The sequence below is a fragment of the Musa acuminata genome, chromosome BXJ3-5, assembly GCF_036884655.1.
Source record: "Musa acuminata AAA Group cultivar baxijiao chromosome BXJ3-5, Cavendish_Baxijiao_AAA, whole genome shotgun sequence".
NCBI classification, from domain to species: domain Eukaryota; kingdom Viridiplantae; phylum Streptophyta; class Magnoliopsida; order Zingiberales; family Musaceae; genus Musa; species Musa acuminata.
The window spans coordinates 44,086,112-44,103,599 of record NC_088353.1 but is presented as its reverse complement, the minus strand read 5'-3'; the positions used below and the strand labels follow the sequence as shown (position 1 = coordinate 44,103,599).

The 17,488-nt window shown below is 45.2% G+C and overlaps 2 protein-coding genes across 3 annotated transcripts; both read right to left on the bottom strand.

The window, feature by feature from the left end:
* Positions 1–1,477: 1,477 nt before the first annotated feature.
* LOC135637980 (L-ascorbate oxidase homolog) lies at positions 1,478–3,461 on the bottom strand. The gene is made up of 3 exons (XM_065150888.1): positions 3,058–3,461; positions 1,870–2,982; positions 1,478–1,790 (listed from the first exon to the last, which is right to left on the bottom strand). Exons 1-3 carry the CDS (start codon positions 3,297–3,299, stop codon positions 1,493–1,495), a joined length of 1,653 nt encoding a protein of 550 aa, XP_065006960.1. The 5' UTR covers positions 3,300–3,461; the 3' UTR covers positions 1,478–1,492.
* Positions 3,462–7,781: 4,320 nt separating this feature from the next.
* On the bottom strand, positions 7,782–12,519 carry LOC135638730 (zinc finger CCCH domain-containing protein 53-like). 2 transcript variants are annotated; one of them, XM_065152046.1, is made up of 10 exons: positions 11,777–12,519; positions 10,480–11,621; positions 10,212–10,391; positions 9,929–10,114; positions 9,707–9,810; positions 9,326–9,613; positions 9,098–9,230; positions 8,763–8,987; positions 8,598–8,677; positions 7,782–8,490 (listed from the first exon to the last, which is right to left on the bottom strand). In XM_065152046.1, the coding sequence occupies exons 2-9, from the start codon at positions 11,526–11,528 to the stop codon at positions 8,644–8,646; spliced, it is 2,199 nt and encodes a 732-aa protein (XP_065008118.1). In that variant the 5' UTR covers positions 11,529–11,621; positions 11,777–12,519; the 3' UTR covers positions 7,782–8,490; positions 8,598–8,643. The 2 variants fall into 2 exon arrangements, with proteins under 2 accessions (XP_065008118.1, XP_065008117.1); XM_065152045.1 differs by having other exon boundaries at positions 10,480–11,624; positions 11,777–12,518.
* Positions 12,520–17,488: the final 4,969 nt, after the last annotated feature.

Here is a 17,488-nt window from a genome sequence, read left to right as displayed (position 1 = left end):
ACACACGGGAGGGGTTGCCTCCACCGGTCCATAAATAATGACGACCGTTCTTGTGGAAATTCTCAGATGAACCCGGTTCACCGTGGCAATTCTCGAACCAAAACAAATGATCTAAGAGACATTGACATTAACAGAAATTCTCAGATGAACCCGGTTCACCCGGTTCACCCGGTTCGACCCATCACACCATCAACTTTGATTATGAATAATTATCCATGTCAATGTCTCAAACGGCGAACCTAAATGAGCATTGATGATGCAGAATTATCCACTAAATCTTCACGATCAACATCGACAACCTTAACTTTGTTCATCGTCTGCTAATTGTGTCATCGACTTAGCTAATTTTATTTAAGTATTATGTTAATTTTTAATTATAATTATATTATTATAATTAAGTTTGGTTCCCATCGATTTTAATTATGAATAATTATCCATATCAATATCTCGATTGGTGAACCTAAATGGCATCGACATTCTTAATTTTGTTCATTGTCTATGTTAATAATAACTGTATCATAAACTTTACTAATTTTATCTAAGTATTATGTTATTTTTATGCCTTTGTAACGAGTCAATTTCTTTGAAAGCTATAATCTTGTAATATCTTTTAAAGATTTATAGAAGAGAAAATGAGTTAGTGAACAATATATTGGGATATCATAAATAAATATTTAAGTAGACACTTTATATATATATATATATATATATATATATATATATATATATATATATATAATGTAAAATATAAAGATAGACTTGGTAAACTTTGAATAGTAATATAACAAACATGCAAAAGTTACTATATAGAATCAAGTGACAGACCATCCATAGATAATATCCCGAAGCCTCGTGTAATTATGAGTTACTCGAGAAGGGTTTTTGAGTTTTCTTACATAAAAAGTCTTTATAAATTATGATTATGGGCTAAAGACTTTATTTCTAGAATAACTTTAACTTATATAAGTATTAAAAAAATCTAATTAGATCATAGTTGTAAATATAAATAAAATAAAAATGACCAAAACTAAAGGGAGACTTCTCCCTAACGAATAAATAAAATCATTATGCTATTAAAACATACATTCATCTCTCTTTATTTCATCCGGTATTTATGATCAACATTAAGCTTAAGCTTTTGAATTTATAAATCAATCAGATATGGCATTTATCAGTTTCAAGAAGATATATGCTTTATGATAGAGGATAAGAAATAGTAACGTTGATGATCGTAGCATGCAATAAGATGGCGGGAATATTGATATTGCAGTACGTGGAAGAACCAAACTCACTTGTTAGTCTCTCGAGCCTTTTCGTTCATCATATAGCATCTCCTTCTCTCTCTCTCTCTCTCTCTCTTGCGTTACTACTAATACCAATCCCGATCACACATACATATATATATATATTATCTCTGTTCCTCCCTCCTCCCCCGGTGGTGAAGTGCGATTGAAGGCTTGAACTCGGGTGGCGCTTCCTCGCCAGCCTGCAGTTAGACGTAGGGTGGCGGCTTTGGGAGGGTGGTGACATCACCGCAGAGCAGTGTGTTGTCCGGAATGCTGTACTCGTCCCTCAGGGACCTCGCCGGCGACAGCACGCTGATGTAGAGCTGCTGCCCCAGGTAGTGCCTCTCCCACAGCTCCGAACGTAGGCTCCACATCCCCGCGTTGTCGAAAGTCAGCATGATCGCCGACCATGACCTCGGATACACCTGGATCGTGTGCCGGCTCACCGCGTCCAGGAGGTTGTACGTCTTCCGGCTCGCCGGCGTCCACTTTCCGTGCCCCATCCTGCAATCCCACACACGGTATATGTCAAGTTCATCGATGGACCATGGCGTAGAAGCGGTGCGGTGGGCGTTGGGATTACCCGACGGCGAAGAAGGAGTAGCCGTCCAAATGGAACGATTGAATGCTCCGTTCGGGATTCTCGAGGATGATCTCGATGTAGTCCCTGAAGGTGGCATTGAGGACGTTGGGCGCGGCCGTGATGGTGGCAGAGGCTGCCGGTGGTTCGTCACTGATGGAGTCGTACTTGAACACCTTGTCGGCGATGCCGTAGTACTCAGCGAGCTTCAGCGGGGTCTCGGTTTCCACATGCGACACGCCGTTAAGGGCGAAGCGGCGCTTTCCGTTGACGAGGCCGACGGAGCTGGCGAGCTTTATGGTTCGGGTGATGTTGATGCTCCCGTAGTGGTAGGAGCCCTGCGGGTTGGGTCGGGCGGCACTGGCGGTGAGGTTCCATCGGAAGGACCGCCATTGGTTGAACGACCAGGCCCAGCCGACGGGCCCCGCCGGCAGTTCGGATGATGGAGGCACATTGGAGCCGGCGTAGCGGACGATGCCGGTGGCTGTGAGCATGTACTTGGTGAAGCGCGTGGAGGCGACCATGTAGTAGTCCTTGGGCTCCTGGTTGGCGGTGACGAGCACGGAGAGGCACTGCCCGACGTGGACGTCGAGGGATTCGTAGTCGTTCTGCACGGTGTGCGATCCGTCCATCTCGACCAGCTTCATCAGATGGTTCTGAATCCGGAAGTTGAGCGACACCTTCAGGCCGACGTTGCAGATGCGGTAACGATAGGTCTTCCCGGCCTCCATGGCGAAGAGCGGAGCGTCGTCTTTTCCGGCGGCGTTCTTGCCGGGGCTTCCATTCATGAGGATGCCGGTAGGGTTGCCGATGCTGCGGCCCGCATCGAGGATCCCGGCCAGGGCCTTGTGGCTCTTGGTGTACCAGTCACCGATGAGGACCGTGTAATCGTCGGCGGGGTCATCAAAGGGGACGGGGATGAGAAGGCGGCTGTTGACACGGAGGCCGCCGAAGCCCCCGGCTGCCCGGTGCATGCCGACGGATGGGAAGTAGAAGAAGCTTCCGATCTGGTCCTTCACCTGGAAGTGATAGGTGTAGTTGGTGCCTGGCGGAATGGGGCAGTTGGTGCCCAGCATGCCATCTTGCCATGAGTTCTTCCTCTGCTGGATACCATTCCTGCTCTCCACACACACACACACGGATTAGGTTTCCAGCTACGTCGGTAAGCACGCAGGGAGACGGAGGACAAACCAGGTGAAGAGGAACGGCTCATCCAGGTTGTTGAAGACGTTGATGACGATGTTGTTGTTGGTGGTGGAGTTGATGTTGGGGCCGGGGAACTGACCATTGATGAGGATGGCCTGCTGAGGGACGCCGAGAGGTGAGATGGTGCCGTAGGTGACGTTCCATGTAAAGAAGAGGTACGGGTCCTCGGCGCGGACCACCGAGAGGCCGAGCAGAGAGACGAACACGAGGAACGCAACGCCGGCCATCTTCTCGCTTGCTGCCCTGTCTATCTCTATCTGTATATGTATCGGCTACGACCTTCGCCTTCCTTTTGGAGTAGTGATGAAGCGGTGGAGACGGAGGAGGAGAGGTTTAATCCATACGTGGATAGAGGAAGGAAGGAGAAGGCCGAAGGGAGGAGGAGGAGGAGGTTGTTGGCTCTTACCTTCGTCTCCGGCGGGGAGCCCTAATTTATAGAGGAAACCGACGGATGAATAGGCTTCGCGTTTGACACCTTCAAAGCCTCTGTCCGATCTTCGCGGTCTGCTCCCTGATGCAGCATTCTACCGGAGGAAGAGGAATAAGGGGCGTCGACGATGGAAGGGCGAGCGAGAAGGGCGCGGAGTGCAGAGAGGATCGCGTGGGTGGCGGGTTGGAGGCCGCTCAAACGCGGAGGCTTGGTTGGAAAAGGGTCCCAATGAGGATCCGAATTGGAGTAAATCCGGATCCGATAACAACTTGGATGGTCAATTGGGCTCGAGAGACGTCTCGTCGGATGGTCAATTTCGAGGGGGACAACCTCCATCGTGTGCCCCGGGCCGACTCAGGTGGGGCCAATGGACGTTGGACCCCACCTTCCTCTTTTTTTATTTGAGAATAATAATGATTTTTTAATTAAACTTTATAATTATATATATATATATATATATATTATAGTAGAATTAAAAGTGTTTTTAGTTAAAACTAAAATTAAAATTAAATTATAATACCTCGATCTCATATACATTAAATTACAACTATCATTGTCAATAAAAGCACAAATAATATGTATTATTTATTCTAATTTATTAGTGTGACCTACGGTGTAGAAATAGACATATGTATTATGATGTATGGTATGAAAATATACGCGTGTGTGTGAAATATAGAAGTTTATGAATTTATTATGTTTTGCATATAAGTATTTTATATTATTTTGATATAGAGTTTTGACATAGAATTTTTTATCATAACATTTTGTATGATATATTATTGAGTTATACTTGCTAAAGAAGTTATAGGATAACATATTTACTGTTAAATATCTTTTGTCGATGATTTTAAAATATTATAATATAACATGATGTATGAACATCTAAATAAAACTATAAGAGTTTATACTTACTGATATGGCAAAAAATGGCAATGTGACACGTCATCCCCCTGACCAACTCACTGCCCGAGGCTCGCCATACCCTGCAGCAGCTCGGCCTCCCACGCAACCAAAGGTACAGTCCTGCCCTGCAGACAGCTACACCAGGTAACATCAAACCTCCTCTATAAATACCCCCGAGCCCTTGGTAAAGGGGGGGATCACACACTCAACAGACGGAGGTTTCTCCTCCTCCTAAACCCCCTCCGCATCTTTCTCTAACTTGATCGTCGGAGGGGTCGGGTCGAGCACCCCGGCCCGACCTGTGTGCAGGTGCGAGACGGTGTCGCCTCTTCCTGGCGCTGTGGCGGAGCTTCTTCCCGACCGGGACGACCCGAGCCGCCGACCCGACCGGGCGACCCAAGCCGCCGAACCGACCTCCTGAGACCTCGAGGAGCGCCCCCAAGGAGATCACCGCCTTCCGGACCCGAACCAAGCCGTGACGGCCCCGAGGCCACGGCTAAAAAAGTTACTTACCGTAACACTTACCGAGTAATTACTCGCTATAGACTATTTTATAAGTAAATATACCAGTACCTTGCCCAAGCGATTGGATCGAAAAATAAGAACATACAAGTTCAAGCTACTGCAAATATGGACAATAACCTATTAGCATCTTGCCCAAGTGATTAGGTCGAAAAATAAGAACATAACCGGTTAGTATTTATATGTGTATAACTTTTGAACATATTATACGGTTATATTTTAATTTTAGTTAGAGGTTACAATTATGTTCATATGTCAAGATCATTATATACAAAGGAAATCCTATCATTTGGTTTAATAAATTAGCGTGTTTACTTTTAAGATTATCTATTTTTCTATGCACTCTCATTGATAATAATAAAAAAAATAAAAAATAAAATCCTACTTCAATCTTTTTGCTTCTTTATTATATAAGGAGTAGGATATTACATAAGTATAAAAAAAAAGGGTTAATAGAACAAGAGATATAATAATGAAACAAAAATTTTAACTGTAAGTGTCTTTTTGCTTTTTTATCCTTCTTTATCTATTATATGATTATTATTTTCAACAAATAATGCATAGTAAATGCTAATTTATAAAGTGTGTCAGCTAGTGAGCAAATGTAATTTTGTGTAACTTAACTCTTTCGATCTTTAGTTATATGAAACCATCCTTTTAGTTAATATATTTTTTTTATCTCATATACATAAATATTTTTAATATCTTTTTTTATTCATATGGATTGATTTTTTTTTCTTATTTCTGAGGGTTCAAACTTAATTTGTATATTTTCTGAGTGATTCACTCATGCATGCTTCTCATTTTTATTCAATAAAATCATATTTTGACTTAATATTTTTAATTTTTTATTTTTTGACTCAAGATTAAAATTTTATTAATCATGGCTTTGATATCATATCAAAAATATTGTATCGATAAGTTTGAGCTAGTATGATATTAGGTTATGGGTTAAAACCTAGTATATAACCTGACTCTTTCAATAACGATCATATGATATTATCTTTTTTAATGTATATCTGTTTATCTAATATTGATAAGGTCACTTAGTTCCATGTTAGTTGAGGAGCATATGAACCAATAACCTTTAGGTCTCTTTTACTTTCAAAAATATCTTTTGGAGCACAAAACCGTGTCGATAGACTTATCATTCAAATAATCCCTTATTAAATTGGCACTAGAATAAAGGTCAGAAACTCCGATCTTATGGTTAATAGCCACCAAATGATTTCTTATCACATATAAATAAATATTATATATATATATATAATGCAGTTGCAATACATTTATGAAAGAATCAACATTTTGAATGGAAATCCCTAACTAAGAAGCAGTGTCATGGTGCAGGGTTCATTCAGTACCAACATGATCTGCCATTCCATGTGTGATGGCTCCACCATGTGATTCTTAAGGATAAGTTCTGAAACCAGAATGATGAATCGCCTTAGTCTCACCGGCCTCATCTGATTCACTCTCCCGACAAGTTGATAATAGTTATATCTGTTGGCAGATTTGGTAGGTTGGTTGGATGTCATTGATAGATGCTGAAGAGAGAGAGAGAGAGAGAGAGAGAGAGAGAGAGAGAGAGAGAGAGAGAGAGAGAGAGAGAGAGAGACAAAAACCAATGTGAGACTGTGGGAGCACAGTGGTTTGACTGTTTCTTCTACCCTTACATGAAGGTTGGGAGAAGGAAAGAGTCTAAAGATGGGATCACATGAGAGCACATGCATGCGGATAGGAATCACTCTTCTTCTCCGCTGGGGAAGACCAACACGTAAGTACTAATGGTGGCAACAACAACACCTCTTTGTTTGCTTAGTTCCCTCTGCTGGTTTGTCTCGGCTGGAGGGAGGAGAAGATACAACATATTTTACTTACGAGGCATCTATGAATAGAGAGAGAGAGAGAGAGAGAGAGAGAGAGAGTCTAAACAAAGGAATCTTATCATTATACAAAGGCCGTGCTCTGCTCATCGAGCATAATCTATTAATCTATCTAATAAAAGATGTTGATCGTCGATAATAATTATCCATCGCGTCATAGTCAGCCAAAATATAAAGTTGATTGTTGAGGGTGCTCCGAAGTACCTCAAGATATTAGACTGGTCCCTTTCAGGCTTTCAAACTTGGATGCTCAAAGGCATATTTTTAAGACATCCCAGTCTTTGATAGTTAGTGTACATGACACAAAAGCTTCAATGATTTTTTTGGGGAATATGCTCTGCTGAGATAGCTTGCACATCCCAATCTCAGGTCTATTAATGATGTGGAAATGGACAAAACATGCCCCCCTCTCCCTCTCCCTCTCCCAAGGTTACAGTTTCCTAACCTATTTTTTTTATTAAAATAAATCATTTCATTAGCCCCAAATTGTTGCATCCAAAGAGGGAGAAAAAAATGTCATGATGTGATTAGATGTCAAACCGAGAGCACCTGTTAATTCTTGGTGATACATGTCATGGATAGGTGTGAGGCTTTGCAGCTCCACCAAGTTTTCTCTGTTAAAGAGTTATAATCCAATTGGCATGATAGCTTATGCAGAATGAATAGGCTGTGAAAAGAGATGAAATAATCCCAAATCCATCAGGAAAAGTATGGGTACAAAGACTACTTTCCCTGTCCCCTCTTTTCTTTTTAATCTCTCTCTCTCTCTCTCTCTTCTCTCTCTCTTTCATGACATGCTACCATTAGATACTCATTTCACCAATGCAAAATTGGCAGGTGTGATTTTCGCACATCATTGTGACACATCTCTTCCTTTAAGATTGTGTTTTCTAGATTGAACTAGTACAAGAAATTAAGGTGATTAACTGACGATAATATACAAAGGAAGCAGAACCACAAAAGAAAAGAGAAAAGAAGATGAAATTATTCCAACTTTTTGTGAATCCTTTCTCTGTCTACTATATTGATGTCGCCTACACTGGATCATCAAAGAACAAAAAAAAAAAAAGTAAAAGCCATTGGACAGGATATCTGAGATAGAGAGAGAGAGACAAGGGAGGGAGGGAGACCAGGGCGGACTTGCATGCATGCATGCATGCATGTACAACTCCAAGTCTTTGCTTTTGCTCCTCGTAAGCCAGTGGTCCTTCTTCACCTCTGCTGCAGCTCTTCTTTTCTTTTTTCTTTCTCCTGGCCTATGCATTCACCGTAACCAGTCCAGCTTTCTGTGAATGTTGTTTGTTGTCTGTACTTGGTATGGGGGATTTGTTACGTATCTTGGTGGGTGGTGAGGGGGAGCTATAGCTAGCTAGTACTAGTAGGTGGCAATGGCAACATCAGCAGTAGTAGTTGATGAATGGATGGATGGATGGGTTTATTGGGTGATTGATAGCTCACTCATGGATTGGCAGCTGTTCCTTGCCAATGGAAGGCCTACTGTGGATGAAGGGATGTGGGGAGGGAGAGACAATGGAAGGCCTTCTTCCTATGCTGGTCATATAGGTTGGAAACTACTATTCGGTAAAAAGAAAGTGAAAAGAACCATAAACCTTGGACCGTTCTGCAACTTCTCTTTTCCTGTGTTCCACTATCCTTTTGCTTTACTGGGTGTGTTACCTGCTAACATTGAAGCAAAAGTTGGAAAGGAAAAGAAGCTGTCATGAGCAACTGGTGGTGTCTTTCGATGGACAAAAAAGGGCAGAGAGGCAGAGACTGAGGCTTACGTTGATGGTGAGGGCTCGCTCGCTCCCCTCGGCTGCTTCTTCACCTTTACATTCCGACTGCTCCATGGCCCGAGGAGAACCTGCTTACAGCCACAAACCGGGATCAAATAAGCCTTTTAGGCAGCAATTGGTGAATTAGTTCGACGACAATCTTTTCCGTGATACCTTGGCATTTGGAAGAAGCATGAACTACTGAAGGAGGGCACGTCCAGTGACGAAGTGGTGGGCAGCAGTGTGGAGGCAATTAGGTGGCTGTTGTTGCTGCTGCTGCTGCTATTATTTGTGATGCAGCAAGTGCTCATGTCTTCACCGGCGGAGAACAAGTCGGGCATGAACGGGGATTTCGTCGGTGGTGAAGCAAAGGGGCTATCGGGCAAGTTGTGCTCGGCGCTGCAGCCAAATCGTGAGACAAGTTTACGTTTCTTGATTTGGAGGAAAAGAGAACACATTTTATCTACTCCCATGTTCGTGTTACATCGTAGAACTTGACGTTAAATTACCTTTCTTGGAAGCCACCATCTTCATTGGGGTTCGCCTCACGAGCAGATTCCTCCTGCCCTGCCTTCTGCTGGAGTAGGCCATGGCCACTGTTCACCTTCTCTTCTGGTGCAGCAGCACTGAGGCTCTTCTTATCTGTACAATGAGCGACAAAATATACTGTAGCGCATCTATCATCGAAACACGAAACATCAACCAATTCAGGAGAGACCACAAGCAAAGCAACCCACCCTCTGCTGGTGATCCTTCCTGGCTACTGCTGCTGCTGCTGCTGACATTACTGCTCCCATCTGCATTACCGATAGATTGGGCGGCTGCGATGGTGGGGGAGTTGATGGAGGCCGGGGCTGAGGAGGAGAGGCCTCTGTTGCTGAGGTCAAGATGGAGGCCCATGAATCGCCTCCCTTGCAGCTCAATGGCCCGCTGCATCTCCGCTGCTTGCTGATGCTGCTCCTCTAGCTTCCTTCTCAGCAGAAGCTCCTGTCCGCCGCCGCCGCCGCTGTACAACATCCTTGCTCCTGTTATGATATCCGTAGAACAATACTTCACTAACCTTTAACCGAAACAAAGAACAAGCGATGAGAAAGCAGGACTGGTTATCAGGATCCAACCGAGCAGTTGAAGGTCATAGGCATCCCTGGCATCCAGGGCCGTGGGGGTCGTGCATGCAGAGAAATCACCCCTCTCAGCGTGCTGCTGCTGCTGCTGCTGCTTCCTGAGGTCGGAGAGTCCACCATTGAACATAGTTAAGATTAACTGGTACTGCTCAAAACCCATACCACACAGCAAGTAAAATAAATCACTTGTGATGAAGGTTGAGGAAGGAGGATTGCCTGTACTTGTCGGGGACTTTGCCCTTCTCCTTGTAAGGCTTGACAAGAACTCGGGAATCGCAGACGAAGTGGGGGTTCCCTTTGGCCAAGATCATCTTCACGGTCTCCGGGTACACGAAGGTCACGAAGCCGAACATCCTCTTCTGCTGGTAGGGGATCCTCACGTCTTGCACCGGCCCGTAGATGCTACGAAACCGACCAAGGAATCAGTAACCAGAGATTAGACTTCCAAGAAGAGGAAGGGCGACTGTGTCATACGTTAACGAAAGGATTACCGACCAACCTGAAGTAGTTGGAGACATCCTCTTCCCTGAAGGTGCTGTCAGCTGGGAAGGTTAAGTAGATCTGCCTCGAACCGGGATTTGCCATCAAATCGCTTCTTTCTAATCTTGATCTACCCATGAACTTGTGGGCCTCGTCCCCGCCCAGCATCAGCGCTGCTGCGGCTGCCGCAGCTGCCGCCCTGCAGTAATTTGAGATCCTTGATTCGAACACGCATCGCTGAGATAGGCGCCAAGGTTGCAAGCATTTTGACCGGAGAAAGATGGTACCTTTGGCTCTCATTCTGCTGTTGCTGCTGGAGCAAGAAGCTGAGGCATTTGCTCGAGGATGACGACGGCGATGGAGGCACAGAGCCCGTCGGGGAGTAGGGGAACGCAGAAGCCATCAGCTGCGAAGCGCTACCTATTCTTTGGCTCTTGGACCTCAGTAGCAGCTCCTGGAACTGCTGCTCCACCACCCCATCCATCTTGGTGCCAGCAACCACGGCGGCCGCCGCTGCAGCCTCCTCCGGGAGCCCGTGGAGGAACCTGCACGCGGTGCCGTTCTTGCAGTAGCCCCTCGCGAAGTAGAGACACGGCTTCCATCCGAACCCGGCGGCCGGGTCGCCGAGGCAGAGGTCAGCGGCGGAGCAGCTCCGCCGGTGGTGGTAACCGTTGACACCCCAGCCCATACCGTAAGGGAAGAGGGCACCATCGCCGTTGCCGCTCGGGCTCCGGCACTCGATGTCCGGGTGGAACATGTCGCCGCCGAGTTTCGAGGTGATAGAAACGGAGTGACTGGAATCAAGGGCCGCGGCGGGGTCCCCGAGAAAGGAGAGCTGGTCGGGGAGGTGGAACTCATCGACGAGGTCGCCGCCGCCGCCGTAAAAGGGCGAGACGCTCACGTTACTGGGGCTAATGAGCTCGTCAGAGTTCTGGAGTTCGTCCAACGACCCATTGAGGCCGGTACCGCTGTTGGAGCGGGAGAACACGGAAGGCGGAGCCCATGAGGACGGGGAGGAGACGGCGAGCGGCGACGGGAGGCCCCCAGAGAGCAGGCGTGAGGCGGAGTTTTGGCGGAGGAGGAAGGGGGAAGCAGGAGCGCCGCCGGCGGAAGGCGTGCCGGGGGCAGAGGAGGTCGGAACGGAGACGAGGCCGATCTCCTTCCTAGCCTTCAAGACCACGGAATGAAGTTGGGTCTCGGGGCCGAAGGCCAAGCGAATCATCTCCTTCTCGCCGTGTTCCTGCAGCAGGAGCAGGCCCATGATCTTGGCAGCGTTGTTGGGGTCCAGGTTCTGGATCCTGGAGAACACTATCCTCGTCGCCTCGTAGGCGTCCATGAGTGAAGTAAATTGAAAGGAGTACTCCTCCTCCTCCTCTTCCTCGTCTTCCTCCTCCTCGGCTCCTCCTGCGCTTCGCCTCTTATAGCAATACTACTACAAAGGAACAAGAACCAGAGAGAGTGTGCATTAAAAGTTGATGCTAACTCTGTGGAGCTGCCATTAAAAGACATCAAAAAACAAGAAAAGTGCAGGCAGAAAAGGAGAGCCCTTGCCCTCTTTAAAATTAGTGGTACTCCCACACTTACTCTTCACTAAATATAAAGACGCTTTCTTTCTCTCGCCTCCTCCTCCTCTCGCTTGTGGTTCAAATGGTCGCAGCTTCTAGCCACTGGTTGACCCCATTTGCATCGACGACGACAACCTTCCTAATCCTACCCACCCCAATTCCGCTGGGACGCCATCGTCTGCTGCTACTGCGCCCTGCATAGCTTGCTCTCTCGACTTCTCTCCCGTGCTTCCCTGCTTTTTGATCACAGAGGAGAGATTCGTGAGAGGATAGGTAGCTCCTAGATCTGCTCAAATAGATCAGTCCTTTTTTATTCTCTCTCTCTCTCTCTCTCGGCCACATCCACCCCACTGCTATATGTCCATCTTCCTTTTCCCTAGGCCATCATATGGTGTTCCACTGGTCAGACCCCTCGAACCCCTCTTCTCTCTCTCTCTCTCTCTCTTGTCGTCGTTATGGCTGGTCTTTTGTTGTCCTTGTTACCAACTTTCACTAAGATGGTGAGCAATATATTTCCCACCGTATACTGCGACAGGAGCTCACGCACCACGATGACGTGATGTGGTTTTCACGGTCACAAAAGCCCTAGGAAGAACAAGAGTGGGAGGAAGCTGGTTGAATTGGCTTTGAGCACAGTCACGAGCTTGGCTTGTTTCCTCTCCTGGATCATCATCCGCATCAGCAGCAGCTTCAGCTTTTATGTTACCGATGGGCTTTGGGCGTGACGACGGGGTTTCATCATCACGCACGAAGGTTACAGTTCTTTTTACGGCAGTACGAGCCTAACACTGTCCCGTTTCCCGTTTCCCTTTTCCCGGATCGGCTTACGGGGGAAGGGAAGGGGACGAGTTGGATTTAAAGCGGAGGGGCGAGGATGCCTGTGTGCGTCAGAGACGCTCACATGGTGGGGGTGGGTGGGGCCCACTTGGGCGCCCTCCCCTCCCAAAGATCCCCCTCGACCCACACGCGTGTCCGTGCCTTGGCACGTGTGCGGCGCTACGCCTGCGACAGTGCCGTCGCTCGAGACGGAAGCAGGTCAGCTTACCGAGCTGTTGCTATCGAGCAGCAGGCCACCGGAATGTCCAAAGGTCAAGGCCGCAATGACCGCTGTCGTTACTGGGTAAGCAGCTTCCACCTCCATCAAAGGCGTTTTCGGAAACACAACCTGAAAATGATTGAAATCAGACAGAGGAAGCCAGCAATGAATGATATTAGAGATGAAAAAAGAACTTACTGCATGAGAACTGCATATGTTTTCTCATGACTCTGCAATTAGTACTATGATGCCCTGCATGGCAACTCTCGGACGTATGCTGTGGTAAATAGGGAGTTACCGTGGCCGGAACACAGTGGAATGATCCAATCGCCAGGGCTCATATATGTTGCGCGTAGGATTTCTACCGCTCCACATGAACGGCGATGTCGACCAACCAGATTGCGGCCCTCGGAAGAGAAAGGCTGGCGCCGAGATAGCCGAGACGGCGTGGCACGAGGCAGAGAAAAGACAATTTGTTCTTGTTTGTAAAAGCTGAAGCCGTGAGATCGTCTCCTGCCCCTGTTTGACTGCGACACCTCATTTCTTTTGGTAGAAGCTTGGAAATGCCACCAACAGACATCAGCTTATCTGCCACTAACTCCAGCTTATACAAGGCTCTGGGACTCCACGGCATATATATATATATATATATATATATATATATATATATATATATATATATATATGGATGGCATTGATTTGGAATGCTTTCGCAAAGGTGAGGCACGGGTGTAAATGGTTGGCATGCACCAACCACATCTGAGGTTAAAGTGGTTGATAGAGACGCAGAGCGAGTAGAAAACCCAGCCTCGCTTTTGAAGACCAAATGTTGCTATTACTGATGACTTGGTGGCTGTGCTCTTTCTGGAAGTACCTAAGACACTCCTTTTTATCAAGCCCTTGCGTCCTTGTCATGCCAGAGATAATTACCACCATATCTCTCTCTCTCTCTCTCTCTCTCTCTCTCTCTCTCTCTCTCTCCTGTAAACCATGAAACAGAGGAGCAATTGTGTGAAGTGCTGAACGAACATGCAAAAACAAACAAAGAAGAGACAAAAGGCAGAATTATAGGACAAAAGAAATTTAGTCTACCACAGAATAGATGATCAGATGGAAATCAAAAGTAGGTCATATAGTTACTGAAATTACATGAATAATAATAAAAGAAAAACATAAAGGAGCAAATCAAAGTTCCTATTTGAACATTTTCTTCTTTTACTAGACTTGTTCGACCATTAAGCTTCTTTTTTCCAAGCTAAAAAAAATGCTTCCAGTGGATCAGTAGAAATGCATTATTAAGAAATATCATAATAACAAGTCCCTGGGTTTTATTGTTCCTTCAGCCCATCATATTATGCTTCCCATCAAACTGAAAGAAGTATTCTCAAAATTGCATCGACAATATATTTATTTATAAGAAATCATTCCTCTAATCCAAGAATAGCCAAACTTCCACACTGAATCACATCAATCTAGCTATCTAGCTATCAAACCCTCAGCAAATTCCATCTACTGCCCATTTAGTTTCAAGCGTCTTTATGTTAGAGACTATGCTAAGAACAGTCAGCTCCCTCGGCTCTGTAGATTGACTTGATCATTGTACACTGAGGAGATTTTTTCTTCAGGAACACTTATTATTTTTTTATTGAGCTCAATCATTTGATGCTACATGCCAAATTATCACCTTATTGAACTGGATAAATCACAGGTATGCAACTTCATAATTTGGATTTGTGATTATACCAACTGGACTCGCTGACCAATTGTTGCATTCAAAGTCAGCTTTCCCCCAAAAAATAATTCGATACAAAGTTCATACTACCAGTCTCATCATACATTTCGAAGATGAAAAAAAAAGCCATATACAAACGGGTCTACTCTAATTAATGAAAAAGGTTCCAATGGTATAATATCATGTTCTCCTAGACATTGCCTTGATGTCAACATCCCACGTTGCTATATAAATTTGTCCTCAACTATGAACAATACTTCATCAAGCAATGCATATGTCACTACGTCAGGGGAAAATAAATAAGTGATTAGGCAAGAGGATGATGAAGAACCATGATCTTCTGGGGGTGGTTGGTTAGTCCTATTAGGTGGGTCTCAAAACATAATAATAACAACAGGATGACTTTGAGCAGGCGCATGACACACACAAGGAAAATTACAGGCAAAATAGACCCAGTTAAAGATCTATGATTGCGTTGCTACCAAACATTAGTGTGTTACAGGATTGACAATCTACTAAGCAGACTGTGTTCAAGAATGTCCCTCGAGTGTCATTTATCTGTGTCTTGCTCAGGGGCAGGCTACTGAGGTTTTTTACCTAGGTTGAGATGAGGCAAGCAATAAAGGAGCAGCTGCAGCTTCATGCCCGTGGGCATGAACACAAGGCACCTTTTTCTTACTGGAATGACGTCTCTGGGTGTTCTTCAGAGACATAGGAAGTAGTGATCATGCTTCCAGTATTTATCCATGAGATCAAATACGCACACACAGATCACATAAGCCGTTTCCGTCCCTCTCTGTCAATCTACCTTATGGGGAGAGATAGCTGTCATGGTGGGCTCACAACTAATGACAGCATTCATTTATCACTTGCGCAGACAATGTCAGGGACAGGACTAAGAAAATAAAAAAGCTAGATAACAAGGCCCACCACAAGGACACAACCAAATTGCCTGCATGATTGGGCTCTCTCTCTCTCTCTCTCTCTTCACTGTTCTCGCATCAATTTTTACCAGCAACATAGTTACTGCCCTTTTGTTCGTTCCCTTCTTCTTTCTTTCCCCTTCCTTTTTATTTTTTTTTTTCTTCTTTCTTTTTCCCCCTTAATGAGAGAGATAAGAATAAGAAGTTTCAATGTCCTTCGAGTAAACTCCTCCCTCCTCCTAGTCCTGCGGCAACGCATGGACTGGTGGCTCCATGATTCTTTTTCCAGTCAGAGTTTCATATCATATCATAATTAATCAAGAAGGTAGTGGAGAGAGATATATATATATATATCACATACTGTTCCAAGATGCTATGATTAAATTACTTCTCCCAGACCCCACCAAAGCCTCTCCACTGATTCAGCACCATGTGACAATGTCGGTCACTGTCCTTGACAACACCTCTCTGAGCTGCAGTAAGCTTTGCGATCACAAGAGTAAATGCCAAGAGAAGCTGCACTATGCTAGATCTCGTCGAGAAACACTGGACAGAGTATGCCACTGTCGCTCATTCATCCAAACCCTGAAGAAGGACCACTTCCTGTGCACATATAAGATAGTTGGTGCAGAAGATTACAAAGACCAACCTGACCAATTTAAACTCATGATCAAACGCAAAACAACTATATTTCAGGATTTAAAATATCGTATTGTTGTTCCTAGAACACTCTGTCCAGGTGATCCCATCCCCACCTTTCTGGTCCCTCTCATTTTACTCATACAAATCCAGGCTTATGTCTCTTCCTCCCCGCAGCGTCACCTGTTGGGACAATTACTCTGCCGAAGAAAAACTTATACAAGCCACACTCTCTTCGGCAGTCAAGTCAACCAAACAAGGATTTTTGAAGTTGAAAGAGAGGAGTTCATGTGTCTGACTGTGAATAGTTCAATTCTCTTGATTCCCTGGAACACTTCCAGTTGGTATCCCATCGAAGGGCCTTCGCCAGGGCACAACATTAACTACAAAAGGTGAGGAAGTGCTATCAGGGAGGGGGGAAGGAAGGGAAGCCGAGCCAACCTCCCATGTGGGTATCAGCTGGATTCTATGTCACACCCGAACTTTACGGCCAAGAATACGCTGTAGCCTTTCTTTCTTCTCTCTCTGTCTCTCTTTTCTTATTATCTTTTCTCCTAGAGGGGAGGGGAGGGGGTGGGTGGGTGAGTAAGAGCAAGAGCAAGAGCAAAAGCTGCATGCTTTTTGCTGGGTGAAAACACTGCTTGAGTACAGACAACTCATTTCCATACTGTGGTGGCTTTCAGATAGATATGACATTGCCCTGATGCTCCTGTCCCCCCACCCCAAATTTCTTCAATTGTTTATCGTCCATGTACAAGCTCCCAAATATTTGATCATACAGCATTTCTCCCTTTCTGGCTACCTTATCTTTTGATAATTGGAGTATTAAACAACAGGATAATCAGAACAGAATCATCAGATCATATGGGCCAAGGTCTCTGCATAAATGATGTCCGTTCATTAGTGGGGCTATGTTGTCCTAAGAATCAAAATTTATATTAACTATCAAACTGATCTCACATTCCCAGTACTAATACCATAAACACATATCTCTAACGCAAGGACCAGCATATGGTGCAGAGAATCATGTGTTCTGCCTTTTAGGTATATATATGTATATATATATATAACTTGACTTTTATCTGTGGATTTAGGCTTATGGTTCTATCTCTTTTTCATTTTCTTCCAGGTCACCATATCTCCTAGGAGGTGCAACGCCCTTTTATCTGATGCCTTGATCTCCTCCATTTGTGGACGGTAAAAAATAAATAATACTTGAAAGAAACAAAAATTCAATCTAATGATACCCCCCTACACCCACCACCACCACCACCACACGCATACTTATAATTGGAGTACTACTTTATAGTACCACTCGCCATCCTAAGGTTGCAGGGCCAGCTAAGGCTTTGCTCACCCATTAGGAGAAAAAGGAGGAAAGCAGGGCCAGCTAAGGCTTTG